Raw genomic sequence first — 26,730 nt, forward strand, 5'->3', positions numbered from 1 at the left:
TGAGACTGCCGGTTGCCGCGCGTGTCTAAATGTTCAGACGGTTTCTGACACATTCATCTCATAATAAAAGTTTTCTTCTCCCTCCCCTGCCTGGCTAGCTGGGTTTTGAAAATTACAGGCTAGGGCCTAGATAGAGGACCGTCTATCATTCGGGAAAAAGAGTGTAACGTTAGTATGCGATGGCGTCTGCCGCAATTCGCTCAGATGAAATGGTCAAAGACTATTTAATTTTCCGTGGTTTAACGAACACATTAAGGACATTCGAGGCAGAATTGAAGGTGGATAAGGACAAGGGCTTTCGGGTAGGTGGTAAAAATTCCAGGCTCTAGGCCTAGTAGGCCTGGGGTAGGCTATGCCTAGTCAAACAACAGGCAAGGCGGTAGGTGGTAGGAGGCCTCTACTAGACCTAGCTAGGCTACAGTACATTTCTAGGCCTGGTAGGGCCTACTAACTAGCTAGGGGAGTACTACTACTACTCTACTAGGCCAAGGGAGGGTAACCTCTGCTGGTGGTTATGCTAGGCCTAGGCTAGCTAGGCTCCATATAGCCTACACCCAATAAATATCCCAGAAAGTGGTGGCTCATGCATGTACATTAGGTGGCCATGTATGGAATCAAGTGTCAATAATGTGGGATTAATTGATATTTTGAATTTTTAACAATGTGTCATGTGTATGCTATTGTCAGTGTCTGATCGATTTTATTTGAATTTTTAAAATAATTATCTTTATTTTTATTTTGGCTGAGGTTATTCGCATGGCCGGTCGTGCGTACAACTCAAATCAGTTATTCACATGACAGGCCGTGCGAATAACTTCAAAACAGTTATGTGCACGGCCTGCCGTGCGAATAAGTCTAAAACGGTTATTCGCACGGCAGTCCGTGTTTTATTCGCATGGCCGGTCATGTGAATAACTTCAAAACGTTTATTCGCACGACATGCCGTGCGAACAACTTTAAAACGGTTATTCGCAAGGCACGGCAATATTCGCGTTAGTAAAGTAAAGATGTAGCCTAAATAAAAAGTAAATATAATATATTTATTTAAGTATATAATTATTATATAGAATTTATATTTTTATATAAATATATATATATAAATGAAAATAATATTTTCAAGATATGTTAAAAATATATTTAATACATATATATTAATATATATATATATATATATATATTAATATATATATATATATAATAAATATATATATATATGTTTTATAAATAAATTAAAGAGACAGACCATTATCATCATCATCGTTGTTGTCATCATCATTATCATTATTACTACCATCATCATCACCACCATCATCATCATTGTCATTGTCATCATCATTATCCTCATTGTCATCACTACCATCATCATCATTATCATTATCATTGTCATCAGCATCGTCATCATCACTACCATCATCATCATTATAATCATTTCAACAACCTAGCTACTATCATCAAACCTCACCATCAACATCTTCACCATCATCACTGTCTCTTATACACATCTAGATGTGTATAAGAGACAGTATTAGCACGACCAGCTACCGCGCGAACAATTGTTTTGGAGTTGGCCGCATGGCAGGCTGTGCGAATAACCGTTTTGGAGTTGTTTGCACGGCTTGCGAATAACCATTTTCTTTTTTTTTTATATAGGCCTAGGCTCCAGGATAGGCCTAGGCTCCAGGATAGGCCTATCCTATATAGCTATTTTTTATATTATTAATGTTAAATGCTTTAGAAGTTGGAGTTGAGGAGGGGCACAACCTTTCCGATTATAGAACCATAGTAGTTTTTGTTCAACTTTTGCCCCTCCTCAGCCTCCCTCTTTCTTTGTCCTTGTCTTTGTTCACTTGTTTAATATTTAATCATTTTTGACTCTAGTAATTTGCAAATTATCCTCAGTGCTTTGCTTTCCAACAAATCAATATAGTTAGTAAATACTTTTTTTTATTGTAAAGAATCACTGCTAGGTAGACGGTGCATTATAAAGTGCTGTTTTTTATTATTATTATTATTATTATTATTATTATTATTATTATTATTATTATTATTATTATTATTATTATTATTATTATTATTATTGTTATTATTATTATTATTGTTGTTGTTTTACTGTTTTAAGGAATAAAAGAAAATAAATGAGGTAAAAAAAGTAGAATGATATACAGTAGGCTTAATATTTAATTAAATAATGATTTATTAAAAATAATTACAGCTTTTTCAATTTTTTTTTTTTTTTTTAATTAGGTCTGCCTAGGCCGATATTGGTGGTGGTAGGGAATAATTTTATTTTTGCCAGTTACAGTAACTGCAGCAATTTTGCATCTTTGCTTTGAGTTGATTTGTTATTGATGTTTTTGTCTGTTATTGTTTAAACACATTTGAGTATTTTTGTCCTCAGAGCAATCGCATAGTAGAGCAGTTACTAGCCTTCATAAACCTCTATGACTTGATGGGTTTGCGAAACTACTGGGATCACTTGGAAAGGAGGTTATTCAGTCGCCTAGAGTCTGCCTACAGTAGTAATGTTAAACGCCTACAGCTAAGTGTTTTGAGGTATTGAGTATAAATTATGTTTATAAACTTTTGTATGTCAAGATCAATGGCGTAACAGCTATGAGAGGCCCAGACCTTAAAGTCGGGCTCCGGAGGAAAAAAATGTTTTGATATTAATTTTTTCTAAGACACAAAACAAATATTTGACGGAAAACTTGGGAACAGTTAATGAGATACTGATTTTTGATTATTTAAAAACTGGGTGAAAAGGGTGCGTAACAATATGATAATCAATCTGAAGGATGTCACATAAGCATATACAATTATCAGTAGGTTTTGAAGCTGGGAACATACACTGCTCCTTGAAACATTTATCACACAACACCAAAATTCCAGCCAAAATGGTGTATAGTCTGCATAGACTGCAGATGGTGAAAGCTTGAATATATACTGTAAATATTTAAAAGTCAGTTAAGTGCTACCAGTGTTCCATTTTTCATTCTACAGTATGTAGTTTACCTGTATGACTCCACCTATAATTGTGCTATCAGAACATGAACACAATTTTACCAGTGGTGTTTACCAATAATCATCAAATATAATGATACTGTTTGCAATGTTAGTTTGTTCTAATTCATTCCTCAGATTGTACATAGTGAATGCAGTTCAAAATGGCAAACAGGAAAGAGTCTTAGAATTTTTTGACAAACTTTCTAATGAACTGCAGAATGCAATTGAATGGAAAGAATGGTTTAGTAAGTATTTAAAGTATGTTAATTAATTAATAATTATCATCATTATAATCTGTCTGCAATCTATTTGTTATAAAAATCTATAATCTTCATCTTACTCCTCATTATCATCTTCACCATCAACATTATTATTATTATCATAATAATCACATCGTCATCACCATTATTATCATAATCACCACCATCATCACCGTGACCATTATCATCATCATCGTTGTTGTCATCATCATTATCATTATTACTACCATCATCATCACCACCATCATCATCATTGTCATTGTCATCATCATTATCCTCATTGTCATCACTACCATCATCATCATTATCATTATCATTGTCATCAGCATCGTCATCATCACTACCATCATCATCATTATAATCATTTCAACAACCTAGCTACTATCATCAAACCTCACCATCAACATCTTCACCATCATCATCATCCTTCATCATCATCATCAACATCATCAATACCATCATCATTCTTTTCATCGGTCACCATCCTCATCGGTCATCATCGTTTGCTACTAAACAATTAATTCTTTACAGTGTTTTGAAAGTACATGTTTTCATCTAAAAAAATTATGTTTTCTCGTTTTCATTTTTATTTTTTATTTTCAGTTCTACCATTTTTAAGAAACCCAGAACAGCAACCGACTTTTGAATTATACTTCACTAAGCAGTGGCAGGAAACACTTACCATCTCACTACAAAACTTTCTGAGTGTTATATTTCAATCGATGCATATCCTTTCTTGATTATAATCATATTTAATTATTTATTGGAAAATAAAAATATAGAAAATTATTATTCTCAAAGAATTTGTCTGGCTTCTTCAATTTATTGTACTTTGGCTTACAAAAGAGAAATAAGAGATCAATAAATTTTACATTTCCTTAAATGTTGTTTACCTCTTCCTACTCTATTGAACTATGACCTAGAACAACAAAGGATGATTAAACTGCAGGAAGAGAACAGCAGACTAAGAAATCAGGTAATAAATTTATTATTTCTCAAAACACTAGCCCACATTTTTATTGTTGACAATTTTTGCTAAACTACCTTTTCAAACACTGTAGATCGGAGCAATTTTTGAATCAAGTTGATAGTTTGAAGTATGGATTGGATTGGATTTATTCGGTGTAAACGGGTAAAGGGTAGCCCACGAAAGTCTAGAAGAAGACTTATTTCCAGTGGGGTCCTTCTGGTGGTGATTGGACAGAACTCTGGAAGACAATCCTTTACTCTTTTCTTTAACATGCACATGGGCCATAAATGCACACAGGACCAACAGCTTAAATGTCTCATCCGAAAGACGGTGTGCTATTGCAACTTGTATTTCAGCCCTTGAACTGGAGACCTAGAAATCTCCACAGTTCAGCACACACACAGTGGCTACCACCTGGCTGACTGAGCTAAGTTACTCTCCTAACTAATAGTAAAAGTGAAACGGATATAAAGGTAAGAATAGCAATGGCAAGAAAAACTTTTATAGAAATGAAAAACACACTGACGAATATAAAAGTGTCAATAAGCACTAGATGAAGAACACTTGAGTGCTACATAATATCGATATTGACATATGGTTGTGAACCATGTACGATTACAAAAGACATGCAACAACAAATGAACACTGCAGAAATGTGGATCCTATTCAGAATGCTGTGGATATCATGTTTTACTTGCTACGACAACCTTAGAAAGTGTTTGCATCAGTGGCGTAATGCCTATGCGCTCTCATGTGGCGGTCTGCAGGGCCCCGAATTCTAGGGGCCCCTAACGGGCCCTACCCATAGGTTCCTCGATCTAGCACCCTGACCAAAAATGACTTTGTTGATAAATAAAGCCATAAATGTGTCTCTGAAATTGACTGTAGGGCATATATCATATATCGATTAAAGAGAGGAGGCCCTGTCGGCCCAACGGGGAACCCTTTTCCCCTCTCGGCCCGGGACCCCACCAAATTTGTCAAAAAGAAAAAAAAATTTAAATGGAGATATTAAAAAGAAAATTATATTCACAGTTTTAAGTCTGTGAGTGCCATTTCCGGCCATCTAGACGTGCCATAATAATACAATTTCTTATCTCAGCACCACAAGGGCAACAGTATAATGTGTGTCTGAAATCGACTGTAGGACATATTATATCCAGTGGTGGAATAAAGATTAGGGGTGGGGGAAGCTGCTGGCCTGGGGCACACTAAATTTGTCAAAATATTTTTTAACTGGAGAAAAAAAGAAAATTATATTCACAATTTTATGTCTGTGAAGTGCCATCTAAAGGTGCCATATTCATAAATTTGTTTACCTCAGTACCAACCATGGTGAGTCTGAGGTGGTAGATTCTCCAACTGTGAAAGTCCCTCCCTGGCCTATTCGTCTTTTATTCATCATTAAAAAAATTTAGAATAACAATGTAAATCTAAAATCTCACGATGGAATTGGTGACCGGGACCCAAAAAGGCCCCCCAGTTTCAGAAATACACAGGGCCCCCGGCCCCATCGTTAAGCCACTGGTTTGCATGAGACTGTACAGATACAGATATTGTATTTGAGTAAAATATGTAACAAAGTTTTGGAAAAAGCAAAAACAAAGAAGAAACTATTAAACAAAACAAAAAGACAGTAAACTCCAAAAAGACATTTTGAGATTTTGATCTGTTGGATTATTGTCAAGAATAGTGATGAGAAAATCTCACCCATCCATATATATTTACAATGTTTACAGAAGTATAACAGAAAGTACTGTAAATAAAAACAGACCAATCAGATTTAAAAAAAAAGGAAAATTGAAAGTGGCCAAGAAAAAAAAAACTATTAGACAACATGAAGAAACATCAAGGTTTTGGGACACGTCATGAGAAGTGAGTCGGAAAATTTGGTAACAACGAAAATTGAAGAAAAAAGTAGTTGAGGCAAATTAATAGATGGTTTGACATCCTGGATAGCAACAGAGAAGGCAATAACCACTATTCAGAGGGATAGTAACCATGTGAGATGCAGCCAAGCAGCATGGCGTAGGTGAAGAAGAAGATGGTAACGGTAATGGCTGGGTATAGCGCATATTTCTGGACAGAATTGAAAAGCGAAGTCTTGAAAGTATAAAAAAACTGAACTGAGAAATACTCTAAAACAAACAAAGGGAAACAACCAAAGAGACAAAGAGGCGACAGCAGAAGGAACCTGTGTCACCCTTCTGTTGTTCAGCGCTTCAGAAGCTTTATATAAGGGCTCGCTGGAACAGTGTCCAGGTACAGTAGTGTGTTCTATACTGTAGCTTTGGCACAACGACCCTAAATGATCGCTCACCATAAGATTTTAAACAGCTTAGTTATAGTAGAGTATAGTTGAAATAATTGTGGATTTTAAAGTTTAAAAACACAGGAAAACGTAAATGATATATATGTGTTGACAGTGGCATATCTAGGTGTGTGCAGGGGACACTAAACCTGCTCCAAAAATCAAGCTGAAGTAGTTACAAAACCACCTTAACTTACCTTATTTAGTGAGTTAGCGTCCCGCACATAATCATCGACCCCACCTGCATGACCTGCCCTCCCCAATCAACCCCCACCCCCAGCCAGTAGGTAGTCAGCGGAGAAAACAAAATAAAGGAGAGAAGTGTTGTGATAAAGAATTATAAATATTTCATCATTTTATAGAAATATATTCTAAATTTACTTGCAGCTTGCACAGAAAGAAAGGGAAAGAATCTTAGTCCCAACTGGTTCCGTTCCAACCGAGGAAATTGTGGATGATTCCTCCACTTCGAAAAGGTAAACAAGTCTTTCATTCAGTAACTGTCAATGAGGCATTGCATACAAGTGATTTTAGATCATTTACTGTTTAGTATATTTTAAATAATGTGAAACTGGGCGAGTCGGAAACACTCACTTTTCTTTACAGCAATCAGATTTGCTGTTGTGTGTCCTCCCAACTCACTCAGTTGGATGTCTTTTGTGAGTGTGTGTTTGTGATGTTTTGGCAATATAGAGAATATGATTACACAAGCTAATTCACTTAAAGACTTCACTTCGGTTTTTCTCAACCATTTGGCCGACTGGAGAAAAGCGTCGGCTTGTCGGCACCCCCTTCCCATCGAATCCTTATTATATGTTTCACACGCAGAGAGCAGCATAGCTAAATTGGAAGTGTGTGCTGAAATGTTGAGATCCTTTTAGACCTTTGGACCCTGGATCAATTCTATGACTGTTCGTTTTTCTTCCGGTCTTTGCTGGAAAGCTGAGTGCAAGTTATAGTAGCATCATCATCTTTCTAAAGATATGTTTAATCATTTGGTTCTTCATGTATTTTGCCTATGTGCATGTGAAAGAACTTGGTACTGTACATTAGAACCCCTCCTTTAGGACACCCTTATTAAGGGGACACCACTATTGAGGGGACACTTAACACCATAGCCAACCCATGAATCTGAAAAAGTGTGGAAGATTATCTGAGGGTGTACCACCCAATTCACCACCTGAAGGATCCCATTTACAGGCCTTTGTGGGTTATGCTTATTGTGATTCACACTATTAAAGAAATTCAATAAAATCCACTTTTTGTTCTTACAGTGAGAACAGCAATGTATCGAAATTAAGCAGTAGGCTTTACAAGAAGACTGCCTCACCACTGCCAATTCGAAATCCACCCTCAACCACATCAGTAAACATTGCCAAATCATTACCAATACCTTTGGCGAAGTCAACAAGTGTGAAACAGAGCTCCGGTAAGAAGGATGAAGATGTAGGCCAAGCAAAGACCAAGCGAGATGAGGGCAGTTCTCAGGGAGGTAGAGATGTACCAAAGTCCACAGCTAGACAACAATCAACCCAGGTACAATTACTATGCTATCATCAACAAAATTATCTGAGTTGAATCAGATCCCCAAGTAGCAGCAGTTACTGAAGATGCTATCCGATGGTGATTCAAGTGGAATTGAACCCACAACCTCCAAATAACCAGCTTGGCACCATAACCACTAGGCTACCAAACTTGTGCTTAGTGATTAGTGTTGAATGTCATCCCCAAGTAGCAGCGGGTACAGCAAATGCTATTTCGATGTGTGTTTGAGTCAGAAAAATATCAAAGGCCTATTTGAAGTGTTATCGTACCGAATAGTCAGTACGTTCCAAAATGCTTGCAAACGTACTAGGTATTCAGTATGATAACACATCAGGTAGGGGCAAAACATCACTCCTATGGTATTTTCCTGACATAAACTCACATCAAGTTTACAGTTTTATGAATGTTTCTAATCAGCTTATGTTGACATGAGTAGAAGTTACAGAGCTCATTCACACACATTGAGTCAAACATCTTTGCGGACAACTTGAAACTGGCAAACAATGCTGTATTGCCAGTTCAAAGTTATTTACTTTGTTTCTGTATTTTTTGTAGGTTTACCAGAAAGAGAGGCAACAATTGTTTTCTAAAGTTCCTGAACTGTCTCCAAGTAAGGACACTCAAGATAACTTGAAAGATAGTACAAAATTACAAGAGGGCTCTAGATATCAAGAAGTTGCTAAGTCTCAAGAAATTCCTAAACATCAGGAAAGCATGATAGATACACCATCAAATGAATCTAAAACAACAGGAGCTGAATCATCAGGTTTTTTTTAAATTAAAATACTTATTATTTATTTACATCTCAGCAAAAGTTCACTTATAAACATACTGTTTTCAAAGTGATTAAAACTGTTTTATTAACACTTTGACTGCCAGACCCTTTTGTCCTGTGTTACAAAACAAGTATATACATGTACAACCATACTTATTCTGAAAGTCACATCATCAAAATGGTGTGTTTAATAAATTAGCGGGAAAATATCGGAGTTTTTTTTCCCTTGGGTTGATATATGATGGCGCCCCTACCATGCAATATTTTCTACTGCCGGCAACATAACACAACAAATGTACATGCAGCATTTGCATGTTATCGTCTAGGTGTTTCTTACCGGAACTACCAGCTGTTAAGTCTGAAAAAAAAGCTTTACTTTTAGTGTGATTAATCACTGCTGTGCTTATATTCAAGACAATGTTTGTGGACCTTATTGACATTATGAGTAAATTTCCTGAAAAGGTACTGGGTTTGGTCTACACATGTTTCTGCTTCATATAAGGCTATGTGTACCTAACAGGTGTGCAACTTATTTTTTTTCTCTCTTTTTCGACAGGAACTGACATCGAAGGTAAAGTCCAATCATCTTCTGCCATTGGAAGTATGTATTATTTTTAACAAAATTTTCTTACTTTTTCTATCATAAAATATATTTTAAAAACAGATGATATCTCTTGACTGAACTGTGTACAATAGAAATAGAAATGTAGAAAAATAAAGAAAATATACTGTATTTAAAAAAAATGAAACCACATTAAATAATAAGACTACATTACAAAAAAGAATTACATTAAAATAATAAGCTAAACTTTTAGGAACCCATTGAAATTTGTTAGTGCAGTTAAAAAGCATTGCACTTTTAATCATAGGGTTGTGAGTTTGACCCATGTACCACTTTTGAACCACGCCCACTGTGCTCTCATCAGGGACACTAGGATCCCCTATCGGGGAAATTCTGGCACTACCCCGGCCCCACTAGAATACCCCGACCCCACTAGAATCTCCCAGCCGTGGCATCTGGAGAAGGAAAATAGTCACTGTAAATGAATCGATCTATAAAATATAGTAAAGAAATGTAGTGACCTGAATGATTGGTGGTGATTTTTGTTGTGATTGCATATTTCCCCAGGTCCCGCATACAGCAGTGAACAACCATTTCTTGTGCTTAGTCAGGATGAGTATATTGAACACCACTCAGCTGTCACCGTTTGCAAGTTCTCTTCATCCGTTTCCATGGTGGCAAGTGCAGACATTGATGGAGTTGTCAAGTAAGCCAGAAGAATTTTATAACTTATTAAGTACTTTGCTTAAAGGTCTGTCCAGACTATCAAATTTGTGAGGTCTCACTACAAAATGAGTCTCATCGTTAGAAAAATCAAAAAATGAGTTAATATTACATTTTGGTAGATCACACTATAAGCTTTAATTGGGTCTTTGAATGGCTTCCCTAGGATAAGTAGATCCAGAGATGTTAGCATTTAAAGTTTAGGTGTATGAGAACTAGGTTTTGAGAAAATCGGCCTCAAAGATAAACTAACCTGTACAAATAATAGGACTAGAATTACAGAATATGCAAAGAGAACACTGTTCTGGTAAGAAAATTCACTTAAAAAGTACACAATCATAAAATATAAGTATTAAGTTATTCAAAAACATTAAAATCAAAATTTTGTAAAAATGTTGCCTTTGACCTATTTTGGTGAATATCTCAATATGATTTCACCAACGATACGTCTAATTTCGTGGTGAGACCTCACATTTTATTTGACAAAAACATGTAACATTCCTAAATATAGTCATGATGATGTCACATCATGACCATATAAAGATACATCATGAAATAATAATAATAGAACAGTCTGTTTAGCTACATTTACACTAGACACGATATTACAACACAACAATGACACGATACAGATGCGCGCAGTGTTAAAGAATACTAACTATGCGATGATATGTCGTCGTTGTGTCGTTATCGTGTCTAGTGTAAATCTAGCTTTAGAAGGCTACCTAACTAAAAAAATAAAAATAATAAATATTATAAAAATTCATGTAAAAATTGAATTATTAATAATGGGTCATTATGATTATTACTAGTATATATATTTTTTTTTTTATAAACCTACTAAACTCAATCAATCATTAATATTATTATTATTGTTATTGTAGCTGTTCTGCCTCTGCTGTTTTTGTTTTTTACTGATGTGACAAATATTTTGAACGTTTAAATTTACAGAGTTTGGCGGTTTTCTCCATGCCCATCTACAGTTGCAACAATCATGTCCAAAAGTCCATTATTGTCATTGGAATGGGCTTCCAAAACAGACAGACTTGTAAGTACAACAGTATTATGCAGTGTCCTCAAGCTGGGAAGGGGACAGAGTGAGTAGATAGACTTCCCAAAACACAGCTTTTATTGCAATAATATATGGGACCAAATATATATGTTTTATTTGTTCAAGGGGGATGTAGATAGAGGTGCTTGAGACCTGTTCATTCTTTCCTTTTCGCTGCTTTTTCTGTATTCAATATTTTGTTACTTTTGCTCGTTGTGTGTGCAGTGATGGAGCTTAATAAATAAAAAAAATAAATAAATGATAAATTGTTTTAACAATCCAGGTTCATGTTTTTAGTGAAATGGGCTGAATATTAGGTTTACTACAGCCTTTTGGACCATTATCATAGTTTGATAATGAACTAATTAATAAAATAGTCAATAATATTACGTTGATTTGAATGAAAGAAAAATAAATATATTGAATTTGCAGCATTTTATGTAAAACATGAACTGTTAAATATTTCAATTGTGTTGTTATTAACAATCTGAGGTCCATTAAAACCTAGAGAGAACCACAGAGATCTCCGTGTTTGGCAGGCAGTGTTAATACATTTGCGGACTTTTTACATGTGATATTTTGATTTATATTTAGTTATTACTGGGAAGTTGTAGTGGTGCTGTTAAATTGTTTGACACAACATCAAAGCGTACATTGTGTGAAGCTGAGACTGATCCATTATATCCTAGGTTTGTAGACTCAAGATTAGAGAAGATTCAAACATTCCACTCAGCGTGCATGTGTGGATATATTCAGGCTATTAAACTTCCACAGCCAATTACGGGGGACGGAGAAAGGATATTTACATTCTCAGTAGGCATATATTCTGTGTTCCTCTCTCCATCCCCTGTTCTTGAAAACATTCTCTATCCTACCTAGGTATTGTCTTATAAAAAATAAATGATTTAGCCAAAGAAACATGTATACCTACAGTCTTGATTTCGTCTATATGTACATATAGAATTTTGCCTTCTAAGGTCGGCAATAATTGTAGAAAAAGTGTGCACATACACTTAAATAAGAATTGTAAATATGCACAAGGGTACAGGCTTTATCATTAAGGTGCTCAACACTCATTTCTGTTTCTCTGTGCTTTTTTTACTCCAGGATCCAGTCATTAACTTGTAGCCCCAATGACACTGCATTTGTTTGTTCAGCTACACAGAAGCAGACAGACTTTTCGTCTTCTGAGTTGTACATTTATCCAGAAAGCAAGCTGATGGTTTGGGATATGAAGCTTATGAAGTTACAGGTAAACATTTAATTTGTTTACCTGCAAATACCATATTTATTCAAATAAATTCCCTAAGGCATTTATTGTTGAGAAGGGTTTTTGAATGGGGTGTTTATTTCAGGGAGGCATTTATTTGGGAGGCATTTAATTTTTTTGGTGTAAAATGGATAAGTATATACTCAGATGAACGCCCCTTAATTTCACTGTAAATGTGAAACTACAACGCATAATTACTGTCAAAACGTGTTATTGCATGATCATAAAGACTTATTGATCCCAACCAGGTTAAAAAAAATGTAATTCTACTGAAGTAGACTATTAATAGAATGCGTTAAGAAAGATTTTGCTTTGCTTTCATTATTATACAGGCATTTTGGTTGTGGGGGCGGGGGGTGGGGAGGTTTATTTGAGGGATCCATAATGTTTCATTTTATGTGAATTTAGATTTAAATTTGAAGTGTACTTTATTGAATATCTCCATGATTTTAGTTGTCATTTCAATGTATATGTCACATGTGAAGTGTTGAAACTGACCACTGTTTTTTTCCTATAGAAAGAGCTCCCTCTGCTGTCCAATTCAGGCTGTATTAACTGTTGTTCGTATAACCATAACGGTCACCTTTTGATAACCGGGTTTTCAGATGGAAAGATTCGAATATTTGGTAGGAGTCTGGATTTTAGTTTTATTGTACCTAGTACTTCCTAAGGGCAGAGATTAAAAGTTTCATGTTAAAGTTGATCATTAATTTTTTCATGAAACTTTAATGGTGATGATGATGTACAGGTATATGAAATGTAATGAAGTAAACATCTTGAAAGTATGTTGAATTTATTATAGGGATCTATATGACATTTAAAATATGATTACAAGACTATGGTGATGTTGCACACACTGAGCCAATAGTTGACGGTCAGTATTTCATGGTGATCTACACAAAAATATTGTGTACTTTCTTATTTCTTAGATATGCAGCGATATGAAAGTCTTTTGAGCTGGAAAGCCCATAATGGACAAGTGTTTTCAGCACAGTTTAGCCCAGATGAGAACTCGGTATACAGTATGGGTGAAGATGGCAAAGTATGACAACACTATTATTAGGCGACACTGTTTTTATACCTTATTTAGCAAACCCGCCGCCCACCGACGCTGATAATAATGATTTCATATAAAAATAATTTTTTTTTTTTGGCCAATTAGTGCACCTGCCGCCACAAAAAAAATTAAATTTCAGAAATTAATTTTTAGGATCCAACAGCTGCCTTGAAATAAAAAAAAATGAGTGCACTACACACACTATACTACTACACTATTTACATTCACCAATAATATTACATATTTATAATCTCCTTCTTGATGTTTTTGGCAAAAACATTTACTATATAAGAAAATATTTTATTTGGTGATTTTAAAAAAAATAAGCATTCATGAAATTTGTCTTTAACTTTGTGAGCATTGAATGTTTTTGTATCCCAATTTTTACCACTAAAATAGATCCTTGTGTTTCATGGTTAATGCCTTTACCTGGAGGATTGTCTTCCAAGTTTCCTTAGCACACCCTCATTAGGAAGGGACATTACAATCAGGGGGAACAAGACCCCCATCAGGGAGAGCTGCCACTCCGCCCCCCACCCCTAAAAAAAAAAGAAAGCACAATTCATCAGGGAGAAGAAAAATTGTGTATATTCCACTTATTAGTAGACTCTAAAATCGATTAAATAAGTCTTTGAAACCTGAAAATTATCATATTTTTCTGTACCAGTTTTAAACAATTTTGAGCAACACCCAACCACGCAAATTTTGCTCTCGTCAAGGACATCACACTCATGTAAACATTTAATCAATTATAAATTGATATGTATTTTTTTTTTTCAGTTTTGCCAGTGGAGCATTCAACAAGTTGGTCAGAAAATAAATGATTTAGCAATACACAATGGCGCAACCGGCCCATTCATAGTGTCTGGCTATGGAGGTTATAAACAAGAACAAATTCCGAATGGAAAGTTATTTGCCTTTGACCCAAGTGGGAGCCATGTGATGACATGTGCATCGAATGGAGCTGTTATTTACAAGGTATGCTCAGTTCAATATCGTTGGCATCTTAAATTGTTATTTTTCGTTTAACATAAAATGACATAATAATATTGTCTTTAGTATCTAGTACCAAAGATACTGGAAATACAAGATAGAGTTCTCCACACAAAAAAAGTGTTCCACCGTGTTCCACCGAAATGCATGGTGGGAATACGAAAAATGGGACGCCCCCTACAGCTGGATCTAAAAAAACTTGTGCCAAACTTTCGTTACCAAGTCGTCGCATATTTTATTATCATGATTCTCAACAAAGATACTAGATATAAAAACAAACTGGAATAGACACCCAGACAGTGACATTGGTGAATACATAACCTCCTTCGTGGCGGTAGAAATCGTTGCTATTATCCAAATAATACACAAAACAATTAAAGCATAATCATGATTCAGTAAAGAATAAAACAACAATACAGCGCAGAATCGCATGGCCGGACGCACTCTTAGTGAAAAAGTTTTCCTCCATTAGTGGAAAAGGAAGGGCGCCTTTTGCGTCTGGATATACTTTTTTGCGTCTGGATATACTTAGCAACAGAAGGGCGCCCTGTACGTTGGGCACGAAGTATAGGAAACTTGCATGGTTAAAAAGAAGGGTGCCGCCTACGTTGGGCACGACTTCCGCCTCATTTTCACAATGCGAGAACTCTATCTTGTATTTCTAGTATCTTTGCTAGTACTGGTATAAGCAATTATATAATGTGCCTTTTTCTTGAGGTTATAAAGCGCAGTTCTTTTCCATGGTCATTGGGTCCACATGTTTTAAGTGTTGCTGCTAGTATGAATTTGGAGTACACCACGTAACTATTTAAGTGATGTTCCACATGGCCATCATGAGGCAAAACAACGCAACATATTTTTTTCTTTGATTTTTAGATAATCATTGTGGGAGTATATTAAACATTCCTGAATTACCTGTGAAAATTTCAGGTCTCAATAATGACTTGTTAATAGGAACATTTCAGCCGTCCTGTAGCAAACAGCATAACTGACATTTTTTGGAGATGGCACCACCTATCTTTAGCACAAAGCTTAAAATCTAGTGATTTTCCTCGGTAAAACAACGTAACTGTAAGATTACATGGCAAAACAACGTATCTACGATGAAGATAAGTTGTTTTGCCTCGGAATAGTATTTAAAAATTGTTTTGAGCGATTGAGTTTGGCAAGGCAAAATCAACTGGTCGATAGTGTTTTCGTATCAATAATATTAACATTGACGTATGCACAAGCTAAATATTTAAATGCATGACGGCGCCAGACATGTTTCCAAAGTAAAACAGTGTGTCTGTGAATATCAATAATAACTTTGCAGTAAACCAACATTTGTAATTAAATTTTCACATATAATCATAATGTTTATAGATATAGTCCGGCAAAATGTATTGCCAATTTGCAAACATGCAAACTTTAACTCTATTTTTCTCGAAAAGGGAAAATTTCAAGTTGTGTAATTTTGCCAAGGAACGGCCGATTCATCTTTAGGCATAAAACTTAAAATATAGTGAATTTCCATGGTAAAACAACGTAACTGAAAACTTGCAGGGCAAAGATAAAGTACGTTGTTTGGCCTCGGAATGGTATTAAAATTTTTTTTTGCTGGTGGAGTTTGCAAAAAATAAAAATCAACTAGATGGTGTTATACATATCAGCAATCTTAACAACGTTGTATGCACAAGCTAGATAATGCATAAAAATGTTTTTTTCACTATAGATAAACAGTTTAGTGTCTAATTATTGAACTGACAGTTCCTGAAACATCTGTATCTATATTTTCATTATTTCATTATATTCTATTGTGAGGTTTGCAAAAAAAAAAATTGTAAAGAAAACGATTACCCCTTCCTTATGCAAAGTGAACACTACATTATTTATGTGCAGAGCATGTGATTATTGTAAAGTTGGGGTGTAGGGAGGGGTGCTGTGTCTTTTTAATTTAGCTAATGCTGTGATAAGGACCATCTTCATTAGGTTAAATAGAGTACAGCAGTTGACTTCCATATAGTAATATAAAATAATGTATTGTGGTAAAGTCACAATTATTCTTAAAAGTGTTATCGTCATTACGAGGAGTAATATACTGTATATGTCAAAATTTAAAATTTGCATACAAGATATTGAAAAATGAATGTTTTGACTACAAATCACAATCTGAAATTCATTTTAAAACATAATAAATATATATTACAAAATTTAATAAACTACTATTGGACATCTCGTATTTAAATTAGTGGTCATGATACCCTTCAAATTACAATTTAACCTCCATTTGACCTCTATCGACCTCTATAAAATGTTGCTACAGTTTTTCAAAATTTGATCAGCCATTTGTTATGAATCTAAAGCCCTCCAGACTATAAAATCTTATTTGACAAAAACATGTGACATGCTAAATATGGTCAAATTGACATCACATCAGGACCATATATAGGCACATTATGACTATATATGGGTATACAAAAGTTTTTTTGTCAAGAACCCTTTGATAATTTGGACAGAGCTCAACATATCATGGTTTAATTTTATATATAGTAAATGAACTGCTTGTTCACCATATTTTTGACCACCATACTGCTCCACTACAATAGGGATACAATAGGGATTTTTCAATTACACGACGGCGGTAGGACGTAGAACGTAATGACGTCACTAAAAGTCACCTGCGCATGCGAAAACGTTAAGTTCTCCTTGTCGCGTGGATTCTAGGACACAATTTAGCCAAATCTACGTATGGAGAGAACGTAGGATGCCCGGTAGGACGATCACGCATGAGTGATTCCGTTCTAGCATCGTGTCGTTGAACAAATCGAAAACTCCCTAAGATTTGTAAATTCCCTCCGTTGGTGAATGTAGCTTACAGATTAATAAACTACAGTACTGTAATTCCGATAGGGACAGAGCTTTTGTGAGTTCCCAAACATCATTTTTACTATATCACTGTTGAGTTGTTTTTCAGGAGCTTTCGGTTTCATAACTTTTCCATCATCAGATGTCAAATAATGGTTCATTTTGGTAAGCTCACCTTAAATCTGACCATTAGTTGATAAATAAAATTTTGATTTTCTTTTTTTTTTTTTTCATTTTCTCTTGTAGATTGAAGAGGACAAATTTGAATCAACATTAACAATCCTGGGTCATAAAACACCAGTGGTCAGTGTAGACTGGGGAAGTACTATGAACACAGGAATGTGCTTGACTGGGTCAATGGATGGGCGTCTAAGGGTCACCATGCTGTTATCGCACTAGCGGTCAAATTCATTCCAATTAACAATTATCATGGTTACAAAAATGAGATAGTTACGGGAATAGCTAACATTTTTGCACGTCTTTTTTCAAACTAGAAGGTTTTAATTAACTTTTCAGTTGGATGTCATATGAATTTATCATGGATTTAGGAATAATTGGCAGGTATTGGCAGAAAGGTATTGGCATAGATTGTATGAGCAATGGCAACGCAATTTGTATGCATGCTACATATATTATAGCCTAGTCAGCCTAGCTGACAGTAACCACTTTATGTGTGTATGTGATTCATCACTTCTGGTTTCTGGTTTATGTTCCAGAGGGCTAGAGTACAAGTTACTGTAAATAATACCTCCATGCTATGATGCAAAGTGTATGGTGACAATAGTATCATATCCTAAATCATGTTGGAAAATCCAGGACAGTGGTGGCGGCAGGGGGGAATTTGCCCCGTCAGATAGGCCTGGACCACCCTGTCGTCCGACGCAACAGTTAGGTTGGATCAAAAGTTAAAAAAATAATAATTTGCCTATCCAATTAACGTTATTCTTGTTGCCAATCCCTAATAATATGTTCTAAAATAAGCACAATTTGGACCATACAAAGCCATACAAATTATTCCCGTGCACCCTAACAGGCATTTTTTACATCAGCCAAGGCTCTAGTCGCCCCCTTGGTTTGGACCCCTCCGTTGCCATATCAGACCTCTCGTCGGAAAATTTTTGGAGCCACTGCTGATCCGAGATAGCCTATGATTTGTGTAAATTTACAAGGTCACCATGCTTCTGAGCAAACAGTAAGTCGTGGAAGCCTCCCGGAAACCAGGACGGCCTCCTGAACTTCCGCAAGCAAGCAAGAACCTGCTGGAAAATAACCTGTCCACCACAAATTTGTATTAATACTTTAATATTTTTACTACTTTATCATTAATTATGTCGATGCCATTTATATCACCATGCGCTGCAAAATAAGAAACAAGAAAGCTCATTCAACTAGATCTCCCGGAAGAGACTTCATCCAAAACCTGCATAGTTACCAACCAAAGCCAACCACGCACTTAGTATAATCTAGTAGTCGCATGCGGTCTTGCGCGGGCTGCAACCCGGGCCCCTACTGAGGTTCCACTTGGGAGCCCTGGAGGCCCCGCCCCCTTACCCCACCCAACTGGTATAGTCACGCATTTAAAATCTGTCAACTATGAGTTTGAACCCCTACAAAAACAGCTAAACTCATGTCTAGTGGACAAAACATAGATAATTGTGGATTGAGTTTTAAGTAGTGGATCATAAAGCCATTTACAGTTTAGGCGAGACTTTTTTTTATACCTTGTTTAACGAACCCTCCGACTGTCAGTTAGCGCATACTCTGCCACGAAAAAATGGAAGCTTCATTAAAAACATAAATTTATACTTTTTTTTATTATGTCTTTCGCTCCTCTGAAGTCTTGAAAAATAAGATATATATTTCATACTTAATTATATAAAGTTAAAGCATTTATCCATCTCATTACTACTCTTGTTAAAATTAAATTTTTATTTTCTCTTCCACCTAAATGGTTTTGGCAAAATCATTTTGCTAAAATGAGGAAACAACATTTTATTTAATTTTTTTTTTCATCCCTCCTCTGACTAACTTAAAAATAAAGAAAAGTTCGCGAAAAAAGGTATAATAAAAGTCTCGCCTTATAGGTTATATCTCAATGCCAAACCATAACTAACAAGCTTGTTAATCAACTGTTTAGATTCTTAATGAAAAAAATATATATATTGCAGTGTTAAAGAATAGTATATAATATGCTAAACTTTATTATTTCAAATAATGTATGGTATGCAATGATGCTGTAAGCACCATTCATACATAATCAAAATTGTTGTATTGTTATTAAAACATGTTTCAGTTTTCTAAATTGAATATTTTGTTTATTTTTAAAATTCTATCAAAATTTAGAATATTTTTATATAACTTAGCATAATTTTATGTATTTATGTCTGTTTATTTTGCTGCCGGTAATGTATTATTTAAAATGGAATTTAATATACTTTTTTGTATATACATATATTTTATGTCAGATTATGCAAAATGTAACTATGTCAAGTGTCGAAAGAAAAGTGTATTGAAGCATTTATTCTGCTTTCAAAGAATTTATCATTCAAAAATTTGCTGTGACAGATGGTCATGTGCAAGAATAAAATACAGGTAGTTGGTGATCAACTATTTTGCTGTACACTATGTGATGTTATACAGTAGTTTATAAAAGGTTTCAAGTTGCTGGTCATTGGAAAGGCTTCGCCATTAAAGATAAAAACAATAGGCAAGCATGAATACGGAGCAGTCTGAAGAACTACGCAAGTGAAATGAAATCACACAAATGATCGCAAATGAAGGGGAATTACCCTAACGAAAACCCAAATGAATTGAAACCACCCAAATGAAAGGAATTTACCCATACCCAAATGAAAGAAAATTACCCATACCCAAATTAAAGGAAATTACCCATCCATACAGAGGAGCTTTCCCGTTTTTAATATAAAAGGGAATTAGCAAAATTATTGTTTGTTCTAAAGGGGATTTTTGATATGCCATTGATAATAGAATCAACATCAAAATCGTTTTTTTTTTTGGCAATTTTATTTAATGAAGTTATAGGCCATTATATACGATTTTGCCGTGACGTCACTTGTGGAAAAAGTAACAAAAATCGTAAATATCGTGTAGGGTATCCGCCGAGTACGTTCTTTGCGTGCATGCTGTAACCATGGCTGTAACTATTTTGTTGACAACTACTCTTTTAATGTGTGTGAATTAGATGATCCATATAAACATGCAATTCGTGTAGTTACTGGTTTTGGTTTGTATTGTGGAGTATACTATTTTTTGGGCTTCATCATAAAAAAAATAAGTCTTATAAACAGAAATAAAAGTTAAGGAAAAATAAAAGATAAGATACTGAATGATGATGTTCACCTCGTATTTATTAGGCCTACTCTATAAATATAATACTGAAAGGTTAACTGTACCATATCACCATCTCTAAACGTTCGATGACACGCATTATATTTTCATGTGTTTTTCAAACCAGCAAAAGATTACAAATATATATGTTATATCCTACTCTACCATTTGTGTAATTCTGACTTTGGTTGATATTTTGCTTAAAGCTGACTTCACATTGTAAATAACGTCACCAGTAGCCGTGTTAACAGTAATGTGTATTGCCTTTATGTTATAAATATTTCCAAATTGGTCCAATATTATCCATGTGTTAATTGGCGGTAAAAGGGAAATTAAATGAGTAGGCCTATACAAAATGATATGTAAATACTGTATAGGTCTATTTTAATATAAACCGTATGGACATGACAACTACGCACCCAGCACGTAAAAACAATAGGAATCTTTAATATTTCGTTGCATACATATCAACCGTATCATGATATACCTTAGTAAGTTTGCTCTTACCCTGTATTGATTTGCTACCTTGGTTCCGGGGTCAGTGGTTGCAGAAGCCAATCAAGTGGGAGAGGGGAAGTGAACAGGCAGGGGAAAGAAAGTACTGTATATCAGGGGAAACAATTGCGTGACGTAAAACTTTTTGAACTTTCTTTTAGTTTTCACATAATGTGTGTATCCTATAACTAAGGTCTAATCCACATAATTGATAAGCATTGATAATACAGGCCTATAGATAGTAGCAGTAGTAGTAAGGCTTATAATAATAATATAAATGATGATAGTGGTTATTGTTGTAATCGTGGTCGTCATTGCTGTTGTAATTATTAATAACCCGGTTATCAAACTGATTTCTAAACTATGGTGATTCAATACAATCTAGAAATCCACAGAAATGTATACATCAAACATATGGTTTATATTACATTTTATTCAAGGCTTATTTATTATTCAACTCAATGAGTATAATAATAATAATAATAATAATAATAATAATAATAATAATAATAATAAAAGCAGGGGCAACAGTAATTATTATTATTATTAATATAATCTTATTAACAGACAATAGTGATTTAACTTCTAGATTCCACTGAAGTCTATGCATCAACAAACATACTGTTTATATTCAATATGTATTCAAGGCATTATTATTTTAACTCAAAAACATATGTTTAAAAAGAATTCTAACAGAGTTTGCTCTCTACATTTGTCATACCAGTTAAATTTTGTCATGCAAAATCGTCAGTAAAAGTTGCTGGTTGAAGAATTTCACATTGTCTGGATGCATTAGATTTGGCTGAGCACACGCAATACTGAAGGAAGCAGACCTATTCAACGAGAAGGCTCCGACTTTGTGATAGTTTCTTAGGCCTGGTATACATCAAAAGTCACTAAAGAGTACCACCCAGACAAGATGAAATTAGCAATAATGTTGCTGTGTATAGGTCTACAACTTGCGAATTCACGGCTTGCTCCACTCTATTCCAGCTCCCGTGGGGTACAAAATCGCTATATTGTTAAGCTACAGGTAGGTATTGTTACTTTTATGTTCATTTTTAATAATTTAAGTAATAGAAAACTATTATAGCATTTAGCGTACGTATACGTCTTTCCAAAAACAAATCCCCTAGGCGTTCCCCCTTCCTCCATTTAGGTAACAATTATCATGAAAATAAATTAAAAAAATGTTCACATACGTGAAATATTATTTTTTTAGTAGTAGTACCAGTGTTAGCTTGCATAACTGTTATGTTTAAAATACGTGATATCTTAAACCAGGGTCACGACAGTACCGCCTATTTGGTTGGAGCAGTAAGAACACCCTCTTTTGATAAGAGATGTATTTGGCCGTCTGCAAAGATGACCAGTGCATCGAATATACAGTACTTAGATACTCAAGCGCTGACGAAGGTAACAGGAGTTGCCGAAAATTTCGCTAATAAATATTTCTATGTCTCCTACATATCAAAGTATCGTAGCAGTTTATTGTGTCTGCGTCTACTATATTATTTATCATATATATATATATATATATATATATATATATATATATATATATATTTCTATATATATATTTTTGTATATGTGTGTGTGGCGTGTGTTTGTCTATATGCCTCGTTCTTCATGTGGTTTTCAATTTGTATAAAACAGGATGATGTTGATGTTGACATATTTGCAAATAATATTAAGACAATGATGGCAACATTGAAGTATGACTGCTACATCTCATTAAAATACAACCGGGTTCTGAAAGGCTTCCTTGTTGATTTGAACCTCAGTTCTCTACGGATGGTGAGTACAGATGGCATTTGCCAGCAAAAGATACTGGTACTACAGGTTACTCTAAATTTTACGAAGCCATTGATTCTCGCATTGTTTTTCAGTGAATATTTTTCCACGTATTGGCCTACCTTACCTCAGATGGAAATGTGATACAAATACAAATAAAAAATACAATACCCTTTGTAATTCTAAATCACAATTACAGATTAATACAAAACAAAAATACAAATTAAAGTTATACAAATTTCACAATAGTAATCCTGGATAAAACAAATAAAATAAATGTAAAAAAAAAACATTAAAAATATTACAAAACTAAAATTGATGTTTAAACTCAACAAATGCAAGTATAGCTAATGCGTTTTATATATAAACTATATTTCGCAATTAAATGCATATCATAAAATATAATTATTTTCAAAAAATTATAAAAATACTGTGTCATATTTGTTGTTGTGGCCGTGAGACAATAAACGACTCTATAGAATGTAATAAAACTCAACTTTGTCCTGTCTCTGCCTCACATGTCTGTGTGGCGGTGCATATAATTATAATGATCGTGCGCGTGATGCATTCCTATGCAACAATATCAAACCAGTTGACATAGGCCGCCTACATTTTAGAATTTAAAATCAACTTGTTATAAACAGTCTTCACAATCAGATTTTTGGGCACTTTAATACGTAACATAAATCTATTAACAAATTTAGGCATTAAGTCACCAAAACTAGGAAGGTTAACAACAAAAAAATAATAAAAAATTAAAAAAATTTTTTTTAAAAATGATAACCCATCAAAACGTCTCAAATGTTATTTTTGGGCGTCTAGAACACAAAAATAATTATAACAATTAAACCTTCGAAGAATCGACAGTTTTTTTATATATTTTTGTTGTTGTTGTTGTTGCATAGTAACACTTTTTGGCATTATAATTAACATCATGTTCTTCTGCAAACAATTCACACTCATCGATAAAAGCTTAGGCCTACAGACCAATAACAGAAGGACGTACAGGTAAAATGATATCATCCGCATAACATGTATTCACAGCCGCGGCTACGGGGCGCCGTATTGAACGAATGTCCCAAACGGCGCCCCGTACGTGACCGCTATCCAATGTGATCGGTATGGTTGCTCTTCATGATATAAATAGGAAAAATAGAGACCAAACTCGTAAGAAAAATAACATCCATTCCTGAAAATGAAAATAAAAGAATTCAATTCCAATTTCTAAAAAAAAAAAAAAGGGGGGGAAAAAAAGGGGGGGGGGAAACCCCCTTATATTATTCTTCTATAGCCAATTAGGCATAATTGATTAATTTATTATCCTCATGTCGCGTCATTTGCTTAGTAACATATTATTTAAATAAAACATTTCTCTAGGTGAGAGAATTGCATCTAGTGGCTTTTGTCGAGTCAGACAGTTACATAAAGACATCGGATGTTGCGTCTTGGGGATTAGATCGCATTGACCAACGCTATCTACCATTGGATAATACATATGACGTTTCAGGTATACAACTTGTTCTCAATATTTTATACATACTTTTTAAATATACAGTAATAATTCAATGTCTTCTTATGATATTCTTGCTATATTTAAATATATTATTGTATATATTAGTGCTTTTACTATTTGAATTTTAATTGTAAACTTGTAGCAATTCAGTTTAAATAAACCTTTTGAATAAATACATGAATTTTGAATAATCGCAATTACATTTATAGTATACTAGCTGTCTCTTATACACATCTAGATGTGTATAAGAGACAGCATTATGTATATATGTTATATGTATATATAACTGTAGAAAATGCTTACAAGATAAGTAATGTAATTAAAAATATCAGAAATAAGTAAATAATGGAATCTCTTGTCTTAGTTTTATTTAAAGATATCGTAGTAGTTCTTAATATCTCTATTAACAGAGGTATCTCAGATTTTTACAAATATATTTCTATTGGGAGTGGAGTTGAATCATTTGGTGGTTAAAATGCTTGCCTTCCAATCCCAGGGTCCTGGGTTCAATCCCTGTCAGTGTGGTAGGATGTTTCTCACGGCCAAAACAACTCCACTTCCTAAACCTCATATTAAGATATACATGTATGCATCTCTTTAAATAGAGGTTATGGTGTGTTAGTTAAAAACTAAAATATTTCTATGTAAGAAGTAACTTCATGACATGGCATCTAAGATATCTTTATTAAAACTAAAGGTCTCCGTCTAATCAAAGATCATTGGTGCCGGGGTTTCCTAGGTCTTTAGCAGGTTTGGTCTATAATGTTAGAATAATAAAGATAAAAAACATTCGTGAATTTTTAACCACAGAAATGAGTTTTTAATTGGAGTTGGCCTTTAATTGAAAGGGGGTCTTTAATTAGAGGGAGACCTTTATTTTTACATGATTGCATATCAGTTCGGATCGCCTTGTAATATTTTTAGATATTTTTCAATTGTTATAATCAGGGTATAGACTGCAATGGGCATGGTACACACTGCGCAGGAATAGCTGCTGGCAAGGAGTATGGCGTAGCAAAAGGCGTGAACGTCCACAGTGTACGTGTATTAGATTGCAATGGAGTCGGATGGACATCTAATGTCATTCAAGGTCAGTCTTTATCTTTTATTTTTAAAAAAAGTAATTACAGGTCACACTCCAATTATAGACCCCTCCCAATAAAGACAATTTTCTGTGGTCCCGGTTGAATACATGCCGGTATCTTTTTTCAGTAGCTGTTTCCTCCAGTTAACGACTCCTCTTAGAGACCATTTTATAATTTCTATCTAAATAGAGAAATCAAAAATTACATTTAGTGCCGTTAAAAGACCTACATCGAAAATGTTTTGTGTATACATTGCTGAATACCGATACTATTAGTAGGACGAAGAGCGTATAGTAGGCCTAATCCATTCTAAAAAAAACTTTTAATTACAACATTCAAACATAATGTACCATATCATGTTTTTTTAGCAGACCCAACTGAAAATGTTCCTTTAAAATAAGTAATATATAAAAATATAGTGATGCAGTTAAAAAATGATGATATGACTATATACATCAAAATAATACACATATTATATATTAAATATATATACCGTATATAATATATAATATAATATATATACATATATATATATATACATACATACATACATACATACATACATACATACACCCACACCAACATACACACATACATACACACCCACCTACATACGCGCATACACACACATATACGAACACACATACGTACATACACACATATGTTTTTATGCTTCCTAGCACTGGGAATACAAATAATGTATAAATCTATTTGATTTATACATTATTTGATTTATACAAATAATGTATAAATCAAATAGATAATAATACAGTGCTCAAATATAGAGGAACATGATCTTGTGAATTGTTCATAGTTCATCAACAAAAATTGCTTACTAGTTGTATGAAAAAGATGTCTCTGGTAGGAATCGAACTCGATTTCTTTCGCTATATCGGCGGAAGACCACAGAGAAAGGCCATTAGACCACAGAGACCCGTACAATATCAGTACGGATCCAAAACCAATTGTTTCTCTCCCTTTATACCATTTAGGAGCTCACACATAGCGGAGGGTGCTTTATTTTTAGCTACTGTACGTACCTAGTTTATAGTTAGCAGCGGGTAAATCATAGGAAATAATATTCAAATATATATATATATATATATATATATATATATATATATATAT

At 34.4% G+C, this 26,730-nt stretch overlaps 2 protein-coding genes across 2 annotated transcripts in view; both read left to right on the plus strand.

Moving 5' to 3' along the window:
* The first annotated feature begins 41 nt into the window (after positions 1–41).
* LOC117111020 (WD repeat-containing protein 91-like) lies at positions 42–20,714 on the plus strand. Its single transcript, XM_033253881.1, has 17 exons — positions 42–302; positions 2,399–2,553; positions 3,139–3,248; positions 3,867–3,989; positions 4,157–4,239; positions 6,932–7,020; positions 7,819–8,080; positions 8,645–8,855; positions 9,421–9,465; positions 9,994–10,132; positions 11,101–11,197; positions 11,795–11,889; positions 12,308–12,452; positions 12,988–13,096; positions 13,400–13,512; positions 14,308–14,505; positions 17,614–20,714. Exons 1-17 carry the CDS (start codon positions 180–182, stop codon positions 17,764–17,766), a joined length of 2,250 nt encoding a protein of 749 aa, XP_033109772.1. The 5' UTR covers positions 42–179; the 3' UTR covers positions 17,767–20,714.
* A 1,288-nt stretch (positions 20,715–22,002) lies between these two features.
* Positions 22,003–26,730, plus strand: part of LOC117110994 (aqualysin-1-like) — a 12,868-nt gene continuing 8,140 nt past the window's right edge. Inside the window, exons 1-4 of the mRNA XM_033253850.1 lie at positions 22,003–22,243; positions 22,867–23,007; positions 24,382–24,621; positions 25,442–25,607. Of these exons, the coding sequence (XP_033109741.1) occupies positions 22,130–22,243; positions 22,867–23,007; positions 24,382–24,621; positions 25,442–25,607 (661 nt within the window). The 5' untranslated portion in view covers positions 22,003–22,129. The remainder of the gene's footprint in view (positions 22,244–22,866; positions 23,008–24,381; positions 24,622–25,441; positions 25,608–26,730) is intronic.

The sequence above is a fragment of the Anneissia japonica genome, unplaced genomic scaffold, assembly GCF_011630105.1.
Source record: "Anneissia japonica isolate Jap-2015-1 unplaced genomic scaffold, ASM1163010v1 scaffold573_len2283161_cov171, whole genome shotgun sequence".
Taxonomy (NCBI): Eukaryota; Metazoa; Echinodermata; class Crinoidea; order Comatulida; family Comatulidae; genus Anneissia; species Anneissia japonica.